We start from the raw sequence: 12,643 nt of genomic DNA on the forward strand, positions 1-12,643 counted from the left end.
TGTGAGACCTTATATAGACAGTTGTGTGCCTTTCCAAATCAAGTCAAATCAATTGAATTTGCCAGAGTTGGACTCCAATCAAAGTGTAGAAAAATCTCAAAATTGATCCAGAGAAATGGGATGCACCTGAGCTTAATTTCAAGTGTCATAGCAAGGGGTCTGAATACTTATTTCAATGTGAGGTGTATATATATATATATATATATATATATATATATATATATATATATATATATATATAAATTAAAAATGTAAAGTAATTGCATTCCCACTATATTGTGTCTACATTTACACATTAAATTTATTAATTTGTCAGACATATATTTTGTACAGATGTCTCTTTGCATTGTAATCCAAGCATATTGAGGTGCTTATCATAAAATCCCGTTTGTCAACACTTAATTCCACACCACACCATCCTTTTAACTGCATGTTAAAAGGATTTTTTTTTTTATTTATTATTTATTTATTTATTTATTTGACATGGACAGACAATTACGTTGGACGAACCATATGCATTTGTTTAAGTGTTTTAGCACAAATGCTAATGTAAATACACATGGAAGAATCAAATATGATCACATGGTAGCACACGTGCCTTATTTAAGGGCTACATATTGCACTCCAAATTAAATATCCTTGCACGTTTTACAGAATTTTGAGGGCAAGTTATATTATATGGCTTTACAGATTTCACAGTGCACACTGAATCACAATGATCTCACTCAGTCTCATCATACATATCCAAATCTGCACTATCCTCAAGATTCATATAGTTGCCATAAGACTGTATTACCCTTCACTAGAATGATATTGAGCTTTTCAAGAATTAATTCACGCTTACCAATTGGTTTGAAGGTAAATGCATAAAAGCTATTATTAGTAACTTGCCTGGGGCAATGCAGCACATGCTGAACTCAACAGTGTTTCTGTCTCAGAATCCCTTCGTCATACAAACTGCCACAATACAGATTTACAAAGATTCTTACCCATACGTGATACATTAATATTTCATGTATACCTCTATCTATAATATTCTCACCTGAAACACGCTGTTAGTGATTAAAAAGTATCTGCTCACAAAGGATTACATTTGTCACATACGTAACACTGAAATATTTACATTTTCCTTTACTGTAATAATAGGTTAAACAAAGACATAGTAAATATCCATGTATTGCATACACTAGTAAATGTCCACATATTGTGTGTCAGTGATGTAAAATGAACAACATGCTCATCTGAGCTGATAAAAATAAACTCATGAAAGAGAGTAGAATTAACCAAGTGTGTGAATACCTAGAGGCAGAAATTTCAATTAATTCAGTCAATAAATATATATAATATATAATTCTTTTCAGTCTTTTTTTTTCTTCATTTTTGCAGTATAAGCCTGTTGCTTTCGCTGTACGCACAAACTTCACCTACACTCCTTCAGATGATGATAACGTCCCTATACCAGGGCACGGAGTTTCCTTTGAGGCTAAAGACTTCCTGCATATCAAAGAGGTGAGAGAGAGCCATAGGCTCTCCAACAATGTAGTAGCCCAGCTAATCATCAGTGCAATCATTACATTTAGGTAAGTCAAATTAGTTAGTCAAGGATAGTCAGTGAAGTTGTTTTTAAGCCACATCATGTTACTGCTTTTATTGTGCAGAAATTTAATAATGATTGGTGGATTGGGCGGCCTGTAAAGGATGGGGGAGAGGTTGGTTTTATCCCCAGCCCAGTAAACCTGGAGACCATTCTGATCAGGAGAGAGGTGCAGGCCAGGAAGGCTGCCAAAGCACTAGCCAAGTAAAGAACTTGTTTATTTTACAGTGTTGTCTTTTTATGTTGAATGAGAATGAATCAGATATTACAATGCAAGTTAATTGCTGCAACATTCATAATGTTGAAAATGATTTGTATTTCTTGTTCTAGTAAAGCGGCAAGTTCAGCCAAAGATGATATGAATGCAAAGAAAGTGTCTCCACCACAAACAGGTGTGCTGATATTACATGAATGATTATGTTTTTAATGTAAATTAGGACAAATAGCTTAATTAAGAGAGCTGTTCATTACTACATTCATATTTTAGTTCACATGAGTTTCTCATAATAATTATTCAGAAATTGTTATTATTTCTATTCTCCTGGACAAAAAAGATTTTTATCTGTCCTTTTAATTTGAATAAAGGTAGAACATACACAGTGTTATCGTTTACATGCTTGCATGCAATACAATTTCTCTTTTTTTATCTTAAACTTCAGTTCAGCAAGTGAAGAAGAAATCGGTATGCACCCCCTCCCCATACACACTCTTTTAATATTATTGTATTGTATTGCATTATATTGTATTATATTATACAATGTATATGCATATTTATACAAACTATTTACATATCTTTATTATGAAGAATATTTGCACCAAGTTATTTTTGATTATTATAGGGAGAGCAACTGGCTGCATATGATGTTGTGCCTTCCATGCGTCCTGTGGTGCTCATGGGGCCTTCTCTCAAGGGCTATGAGGTAAGGGGTCTTAAATGTATGCCATGTTCATCCCTTCACAGACAGTTTAAAGTCTCTGCTTTTTTCCAACATTACAGCTTCAAATATCCAGTAGCTCAGCAGGCAAATTAGATTTTACTATTAAAACAAAAACAGAAAATTATGTTTCTCAGTACAGATTTAAGTTTAAGAATTGTCTTTAATGTGAACATAATGTGTCTTAAAACAGAACCTGTGGATTGTCCAAAAATGCCTCACATAGTACAAATATTTACTGCCCCCTACTGTACAGTACTTAAATGACACTTTAGTCTCTGAAGTCTTTATTATTGGCTTGTTACTTAATTGCGTAGGGGTTTTCCTTCTTTTTTTATTTTGCAGGTTACAGACATGATGCAAAAAGCTCTCTTTGATTTTTTAAAACACAGATTTGAAGGAAGGTATGATGTCCGTATGAATACAGAATTAATGGATCATGATTTTATAACGTGTAGTCATTTAGATTACTGTGGCATTTCTAATATATAAAATTAATTACTAGAATAACTATCACCCGGGTGACAGCAGATATTGCACTTGCCAAACGGTCTATCCTGAACAACCCCAGCAAACATGCCATAATGGATCGCTCCAACACCCGCTCCAGCTTAGGTAATCACTACTTGCCCTTTTCTCTTTTTGTCTACCTTTATCTTTCATTACAAACGAATCACATGATATATTCTAAATGTATCGGCTTGAGATATAAAAGCTGAAGTGTGTTATTCATGTGCCTATAAGTGGCTTATCAAAGTTGTATCTGGATATTAACCTGGGATATGAGAAAGTATTTTAACCTTGAGAAATAACACCTCAGCTTTAAATAATCAATTGCAATTTAATGCTGAATCAGTGACTACATAAATCAGAGTATTGAAAGAATTGATTGATCATTGAACCCAGACCTTTACTTATACTTTAGCTCATGTGAAACGATTATTAAGTAAAAGCAAATTAAAACTGCAAAAAAAAAAAAAAAATAGGTAAGGTGAATCTGAGCTTATACTGTTCAAAATAAAGATAAACTCTTTTCAAATTACTTACAAATGTCACAACACATTAATTTGTTATTAATTTTGATTAGGTAGCTGTTTAACATTAGTGATTGTGTTTTCTCACCAAGTGTGGATCTTAGTTTTTTAACTTTCTTAAGGGGATCTGATTGGTTATTTCCACTTTGTCCCTCACATGCGCTCTTACCTCAGATGTCGCGGGTATGTATTACTCAGCAGTCGCCTGTCTATGTTCCCCAACTCATTCCTGTTGGTGTCATCATAGCTACTCCACCTATTAAAGAACACTACATGTCAAAGAACCCTGGTACTTTTAGTGAAGGTTACTACTTCTAAAAGCTTCGGCTTGTGATAGACACCATAACCACTAAATCTGCTATAAGTCATGACTCATGTATAATTATTTTGGTCCCAAAAATATAAGCCAAAGTATGTCGTGTTTTTGTATTCAGTTAGTTGTGAAAGACCAGTCTGGTTTCCAATACAGCGCAAAGGGGGAGGGTGGGGGTATTAAACTTTGCTCACTTTGGAGCTTTAAACCTTCATTGTTCTGTTCTTTCCTGTGGATGAGGAACTGTACCATCAGCATTTTTTTCCCATCTCTGTTTTCAGTGACACATTGAATGACCTTAGCTTTGCTTCTGAAACTCAATAAAATTAAGGAAAGTCTTTTCTGTTATACTTACATTTACTCCTCTAGATATTCTTCTTACTTTTGATTTTAGCAGAAAAATGGACATTAAAGTAATATTATGTGTTTAATACATATTAAGATCGAATGACAGTATTTGTGGCATAATGTTGATTACCACATAAATAAATAAAAAATGAGACATACAAAGGTGAATGGCGGCCAATTCATAAAATTGTTAAAATACTCACTGTTTCAAAAGTATGGCCACAAGACATAAACAATATACATGTTAACAAGATTTTAGTGTGATTAAAATCACTTACAAATCTTTTCTTTGTAAAATTATTGACAATTTTACAACTTTGTTGCCATTATGATGTAATGTAAAACCCTAAAATTACTGAAAAAATTACGATTTAAACAACTTTACTGCTCAAATAATACATGAGTTTTAACATTAGAATTAATGTAATTGTTTTTAGAAAATAATAGGCTTCACATTTCGGCCTTTAAACCCTCTCAAAATTGGCCCCATTCACTGCCACTGTAACCTCGATTTTTGCTTTTATTTTTTTAAGAAAAGGTAGGAGTAGTTAAAATTATTTTGTGGTAATCAACATTATGCCACAAATACTGTCGAATGATCTTAACTTTTGAACCCGGTATATTCCTTTAAAAGCTTCACATAACACTTATATGCTTTAGGCTGCACTTTAATAGATTCATACTTTGATGAAATAATATGTGGAAAATGTCATGAAAATTTTAGGGCTTGCCTCATTTTCTCTCTCTGTCCCTACAGCCCAAATTCAAGGAGAAGTAGAGAGGATTTTTGAGTTAGCCCGCAGTCTACAGCTCGTGGTTCTGGATGCAGACACCATTAACCACCCTATCCAGCTTAGCAAGACCTCATTGGCCCCAATCCTGGTTTATGTCAAGATTTCATCACCTAAGGTTGAAATGCCTTTTTCAGAGCTTGGAAAGTTGCTCAAGTAGGATAGGATAATGTCATGAATAGGAGTTACCACTAGAAGGCAGACACAAGATTATTCTGTCAGTATAGCAATATCCAGATACCTTGATATGTTATGACTTATTTGATTAACTTGTGTCTTTTCTAAAGATTGAAAATACACTCACTTAGCACTTTAGTAGGAATACTATGGTCCTGATAAAGTGTCAGACATGGTCTTCTGCTGTTGTAGCCCATCTGCCTCAAGGTTCAACATGTTGTGCATTCTAAGATGCTATTCTCCTCACTACAATTGTACATAGTGTTTATCTGAGTTACTGTAGCCTTTCTGTCAGCTCGAACCAGTCTGGCCATTCTCTGTTGACTTCTCTTATCAACAAGGTGTTTTCGTCCACAGAACTGCCGCTCACTGCATATATTTTTGTTTTTTGGCACCATTCCAAGTAATCTCTAGAGACTGTTGTGCATGAAAATCCCAGGTGATCAGCATTTACAGAAATACTCAAACCAGCCTATCTGGCACCAACAATCATGCCATGGTCAAAATCACAGAGATCAAATTTTTTCCCCATCCTGAAGCTCCTGACCTGCTGCCACATGATTGGCTGATTAGATAATAGCATGCAAAAGTAGGTGTACTGGTGTTCCTAATAAAGTCCTCAGTGAGTGTATATTTTAGTTTAATAGCCTTTTAATCTGTCAATCTGTCTGTCACTGCTAGGCTACAGGAAGAACAGTTTCATTTACCCAAAACAATTTAAAGCACAGCTATTGCTTTCACATAAAAAATGTTTTTTAGAATAATTAACTGCTTAGTTTACAGAGAAGACTGGTTGCACAAAAACTTTAACCTTTCTCTTGTGACCCAACATGATCTAACGCCCATTGTTCTTTACTCCCTATTCCACCCACTCATCCTTCCTGTCCATTTTCCTTCCTCTTTTAACCAACTATTCAGGTCCTCACAAGATTGATTAAGACCAGGGGCAAGTCTCAGACTAAACATTTGAATGTTCAGATGGTGGCTGCTGACAAACTGGCCCAGTGTCCTAATGTAAGTGTCATCCATAGAAACTTGCTTAAAAACAAACAAAGAAATGTATCATGTAATCTTCCTCATGACACTCCAACTCTAAATTAGTTTTTTCCTGATGTGAAAGGAGATCATGAAAGGTAGAATGCCCGAACCACTGTTTTCTGTACAAGTGGATGGTGATTTATATGGTCAAGCTCGAAAAAGAACAAAAAAGCACCATTAAAGTATCATAGAAGACGTCAATACAACTCTTTTGTACTATAGTCCAAGCATTCTGAAGCCATTCAATAGCTTTTTAAGGAACAGACTGGAATCTAACATCTCCTTTTGTGTTTCACATGGGGGGAAAAATGTGGTTGGAATAACTTGGAATTTGTATTTTTGGGTGAAGTTTTTCTATAAAATTAGTTAATTAGTCTGGATTTCTCAACACAAAACATTCTATTACTCTGTCTTTGGTATATAACCTCTGATAATTTGTACTTAAGTGTATTTAGAAAATAAATATGAACACCCATGCTGAAATGCTCTACCTCTTTGAGGTTGCCCTTTTGAAACTGCCTTTATTTCTAATCCAAATTTAGCTGTAGGGACTAATCAGAAACTGTCTTAATCTGATTATCAAGAGACTGTTATTTTTAAGCTTTACCATGTAGCAAGGCACTTTAAGGTACACCACAGGCAGTCATGGACATAAATTAGCCTCCCAGCATTACTTTGTGGTATGGGCTTTTAGGGTTTGTTCCATAGTCAATTACAGTATACACACCATTGTTAAGAAGTCACCATCTCTCTTTATCACAGGAGCTTTTTGATGTCATCTTGGATGAGAACCAGCTCACAGATGCCTGTGAGCACATCGCTGATTACCTGGAGGCCTACTGGAGAGCCACTCACCCTCCTGAAATGGAGCCTCCCAATCCCATGCTGGAGAAACTGGCAGAAAACACACTCCCCACAAGCCCCACACCTGCTAAGGTACATACTCTGACAGAATTAAATGTATTTTAGCAGGAGCAAAAGTACTGTGAGAAAGCTACCCAAAACAATTTCGGACCTGAGACTTGTGTGTTCCATTTGTATGCAATTTGTATTTGTGTTTCTTCATTAATATCACCTGTTCTTCAGTTTTATGCACACTGGTTCTAGTAGAAGATGTTTCTGTTTAGTCCTGAATAATGCACGGCAAAAAATTATTTCACTGATCATTAATTTTGTCATTTGTGTTTCTTAGTCAGAATATCATTTTTTTCTCCAAGAATATATTTGAATTATTTTTAATTCCCAATTGGCAAATATTTTTTATGGTTTTAAGCATACATGTACTGTACATCTAAATATATCTTAAAACAAGAAAAACAATGTACCAAGGTGGTTAGAAAAATAATCAGTGTGGAACAGGTCTTAATATCTTACACTATAGAGCTGTTCAGTTTGTAGTGCAAAAACATGGAAGAGAATTCACCATGGGTTCCCTCTGGATTTGGGTTTTTATAATGGGGTATTTTAACTTGAAAAATAAGGTCTGTGGTAAACATCACTTGACGAAATGTGGACGTTTTGTTCTACAACATAAATTACACACAATCATACCTCAAATGTGAATTCTGAATCCCTATTGAATTAAAAACAAAATTAAACACATGTCGGCTTCATAAGTCATATATATATAGTAATCTGTATATAAATATATATAAATGTATATATGTATGTTTGCTATAATTTTTTTCTATGTAATTTGTATTAGATTTTTTGCAGTGTGGTTATCATATACAGAATTAACATGATAATTCTTGAAAATGCAGCCCCTTCGTTCTATGTCTTGACAATCAACTAAACAGGTCAACCTAAACTCATAAATTCTAATAATCTACTGCCTTTAAATTTGAACATCTACATGCTCCATAATGTGCTAAAAACTTTCTTTTGTGGTGACAAAAGAAATTGTCTTGTTGCATTTTTTATTTCCTCCCCACCTCTTACTAAATTCTCTTGGATGTTTAAAGAAGACTTGAGGTAAAACTTTTGGTGAGTGCGATAGTAGTCTATGAGGCAAAATGTCTGTTGTGTAGTACACACTAGTGCTTTGTAATCCATAGTATTAGGCCTATTAGGTGTGAGTAAACTTTACAATAGGGTGGTAGCGCTACTTTTGTAGTTTAATGTCTTTTCTTAACACCTTATGCCTCCTACACACTACACGACTTTCAAAGACGTCAGATTGTGGTACTGTTCATATTACACAACTGTCTGTCTTGTCATGGAAGTCGTGGGGTTTTCAAATTACACGAGGAATCAGTGACAGGGGTGAACACGTTACAAAACATTTCACAATTGATGAACCCCACCCATGACTCTGCCTGGACTCTAAGTTACATTTCACAACAGAGTAGACGCGAGAAGTTATATGAGTTACTGAAAACAAATGCATGTTTTATCATATGTTATGCATTTCAGAATATGATGTGTATGTTTTAATCACTTTACATAATGTTTAAAGGCTTCATATATTTTATTTGTTACAATATGAAAAAGTACCTCCTACTGAAAAATCTACCTATTTGCTTACCAAACTGTCCAAAAGAATAGGCAATTTCTCTCCAACACTTCTCTTTCTCCACCCGGTTGTGGTGCAGTTCAGAGGAAACATCAAATAGGCACTGGTGCTCCTGATAATGTTCCACAAATGTTTCCTCCATTTCTTCGGTCCAATGCAAGCTGTTGCAGGTACATCAGGACTCCTCCCACTGAAACTTCCCATGCCCCATTTCTTGCTCTCTCATTTACATTCACATTTATGCAATTGGCAGACGCTTTTATCCAAAGCGACTTACAGTGCACTTATTACAGGGACAGTCCCCTCCGGAGCAACCTGGAGTTAAGTGCCTTGCTCAAGGACACAATGGTGGTGGCTGTGGGGATCGAACCAGTGACCTTCTGATTAACAGTTATGTGCTTTAGCCCACTACGCCACCACCACACCATAACATGCTCTCTCATTTGCGTTTGGAATTTTCATGTGATTTGGCTCTGATTTGCCTATGATTTCGGGCTTTTGTCGGCAATCTCCACAAAACTGTCGGAGAGTGAAAATCGGGCTTAAAATCGTGTAGTGTAAACTCAGCATAACAATCAGAGATTTTTTACTGGTTATTTGTTTAGTTCTACACAAGCAATTACTGCAACCGACAATTTAGAGAAGCATCTCTAAAGAAATAAAAACATTTTTGTGGAGCTCTTTTAAGTTTAAATGCATTTGTTATTTGTTAATTGATTATTAATTATGATGTGTATTGTTTTAATGATGATTTATGGAAATACTGTAGCTTTGACTATACATTTTATGGCTTTTGATTTTTGACTTATTTTGACTTGAATGTATTTTTATTATCTCCTAAGTCCTTTCTTTATCACCTGTAAATGAGAATGAGTTTAGGAAGTGAATGGCATGTGTGGCAGGCAAATAGCTTTTAGTACTCATTCGCACACGCAGAATGTTTTTGTTTGGGGTTATTTTATTCAATATTTTTCTTTTAGGAATTAATAAATAAATCACAGCTACCTTTATTTGTTGATTTTTAATTTTTTTGGATAACCTTCTCAACATATGATTGGATATATATTGTTTTATTTTTTTTTATTTATTTATTTTTTTAAATAAGGAAATTCCATAGAGGGAGACAAGATAAGAGAAATAGAGAAAGAATGGGGGGACATTCTAGATTGATACATATCAAAACATCATTCTTCCTTCTTCCTCTATATAGGATGAACAGAAAAGCAAGAAGATGGCTGCCACCAAGAGGAAAGGATCTCAGGAGCACCAGCAGGAGCATCTGCCCCAGGCCCAGGAGATGAGAGATGAGGAGGAGGAAGAGGAAGAGGAGGAAGTGCAGCAGGAGGCAGAGGAGGAGGAGAGACTACTTCGTAGTGAGCCAAAGAGACACAGCCATCACCACCATCATCATCATCACCATCGGTCCAGCACCAACCGAAATGAGCACCACAACAAACACCAGCACCACCAAGTTCGCCACCAGCATCCCGTTGACGTGGAGCTGCTGCCTACTAAAGACTCTTTGTACATGGAGCCCCAGAGCAGACATGTGCTCCTGGATGAGGACGATCCGGACCAAACCAAGGTCTATCAAAACAGGACTACAACACACAGGGACCATAACCACCACCATCACAACCATCGCCATCGTCATCATCAACACTGGCGTGGGACCACAGATGTTGCTACAGATTATTCCCACCACGGACAGCAGGACTACGAGTTGGAGCACAATGAGCGTAACAGGCAACAGAGACACCAGGGCCAGCTGCGCTCGCACCAAGAACATCATTACGTTCACCCTCATCACAATCAATACCACTACCAGGGACAGGAGCGGGACAGGGACAGAGAGAGGGACAGGCGTGTGGAGACAGAAAAATGGACTGAAGATATGTACATTCATCACTGAGATGGTCTGGATTTGCATTGTTTTTAATGCTGCTATGTGAAATGCTGGCTACTGTGTACTCAGGACAACACGGTTTCACTTTCTTGATCTGTTGTGCCCTGTCTGTCTGTTATACTGCTGAATTATTGTCTCCTTTGGTTGACAACTAAACTTCTTTATCTCTCTGTTGATGTTGAATCTTTCATTCATATAATATTGTGTTCATTACGTTTGTTACATCACTGGCTATTACCATTGTTTATAGAGGAATTGTTCACCCAAAAATGAAGATGTACTCACCCCATGTTATTCCAACCCAGCACTATTTTCTTTATTTCCTTTGTGAAACACAAAAAGATACATTATGCAGTGTACAGTACGTGAGCAGGTCTTCTCCATACAATGAAAGTGAATGGCAATTTTAAATGTCCAAAAAGACAAAAAGCACCATAGAAGTAATCCTGACGACTGGTGCACTATAGTCTTCTAAAGCCATACATTTGATAATGTTCTTCGGCAAACCAACACTCATAATCTTCCCCTCTGCCGTGGGTCTCAAATACAATTTGCACCTGGGCTTGCTTAATTCAACAAATGGCGGCAATGCCGTTACATCAGGTTTGATGTCATTGACAGTTTAAAGCATGACCTGGAATTATATTTAAAGCAACAATAGAGTGATGGTTGATGCAGACTTTTTATGTCATCTCTGTGGAGCATACATAATTATTCTGCTCCCACCTAACATCATTTTAGTTGTAATTTCTTAGGGAAATACATTTCATCCGTAGTACCTCAGCAATTCAACATTTAGGACTGTTAAGGCCCTGGAAAATTTTAACTACATGTGATATAAAGTGTTTTGGTTTGGGTATGATTATCATTCATGATCATTCATGGGGAATCTTTGTTACTAAACAAGCAGTAGGTATGAAAATATTACAGAAATAATTTATTGTAAAACTGGAACAACAGATATTAGCATTTACCCACAGGGAAGTTGCAAGGGCTATTTTGCTAGCCACTTGAAAAAAATGTTTTGTGTACCCTGCATTCATTCTATGCTGCTATTGGCTACATAGAAAGGAGGCTACATAGGGGCTGTTCAGACCGAATGCGTAGTTGCACTAAAGAAAGCTAGATGAATGGATCAGAATGACTTGACGCATTTTCAAATTTTTACATTTTCATTTTATATATTTGGCTTTTATCCAGGTGACTTACAGTGCATTCACCTTATGCGCCAGAGAAATAAGTTTTATAATCTGCAATGAGGTTTCTAAAAAAGATAGGAAATTTGGCTTCTTTTCATCTTCTAACTTATGTTATCCACTGCTCTCTATTTTTTTTTTTTTTCTTTTAGGAAAGCTGGGAAAGTGTACTGGTGGATTTGTTTTTTCTTTTACCGTTTAAGCAAATTGGTTGGCAAAGATTATATTTGCTGTGGTCTCCCAATCACCTCTATACAAGTTTAACCTGCTATGGTTTACTCCCGCATTCCAAACCCGGATATATGAAAAGGGTTTGGGTCCCCTTAGGACACCCACAGGCACTTTTAAGAGTGCACACAATGATTGATAGGCAGAAAGTCTTCTGATTGGCTATGCAAATTATTTGACCGTGGACATAGCAACGGTCAAAGATGTCAGTCTACCATGTTTCAATAATAATCATAATAATAATACAAATATTACTATGCACAATCACGTTCGGTGTGAACGGCCTTTCATGATTCAAATGATTCTCATGCTACTGGCCACAAGGATCAGAAAGTTTTTTTTTTAAGCATTCAGACAAACAACAGCCTTGAAAATCTACACACTGTTTAATTTGGCCAGGCTTTGTGGATTGTAATTGGCAGAAGCCTATACAGACTTTACTCTAGACATTTTATTCATTATTAAAGGATTGTTTGCTCCAAAGACATCTGTTGAGAAGGGCAGATGAACCTTAAGTGTAGTGAAATCAAAATCCCAAATACCAATGTTCGTTTCTCATGCAAAATTA

At 36.1% G+C, this 12,643-nt stretch overlaps 1 protein-coding gene across 1 annotated transcript in view; it reads left to right on the forward strand.

The window, feature by feature from the left end:
• LOC127648676 (voltage-dependent L-type calcium channel subunit beta-3-like) overlaps window positions 1–12,643 on the forward strand; it is an 86,785-nt gene that overhangs the window by 11,826 nt on the left and 62,316 nt on the right. The window contains exons 3-6 of the mRNA XM_052133396.1: window positions 1,387–1,509; window positions 1,659–1,798; window positions 1,925–1,986; window positions 2,254–2,276. Of these exons, the coding sequence (XP_051989356.1) occupies window positions 1,387–1,509; window positions 1,659–1,798; window positions 1,925–1,986; window positions 2,254–2,276 (348 nt within the window). The remainder of the gene's footprint in view (window positions 1–1,386; window positions 1,510–1,658; window positions 1,799–1,924; window positions 1,987–2,253; window positions 2,277–12,643) is intronic.

The sequence above is a fragment of the Xyrauchen texanus genome, chromosome 9, assembly GCF_025860055.1.
Source record: "Xyrauchen texanus isolate HMW12.3.18 chromosome 9, RBS_HiC_50CHRs, whole genome shotgun sequence".
Lineage (NCBI taxonomy): Eukaryota > Metazoa > Chordata > Actinopteri > Cypriniformes > Catostomidae > Xyrauchen > Xyrauchen texanus.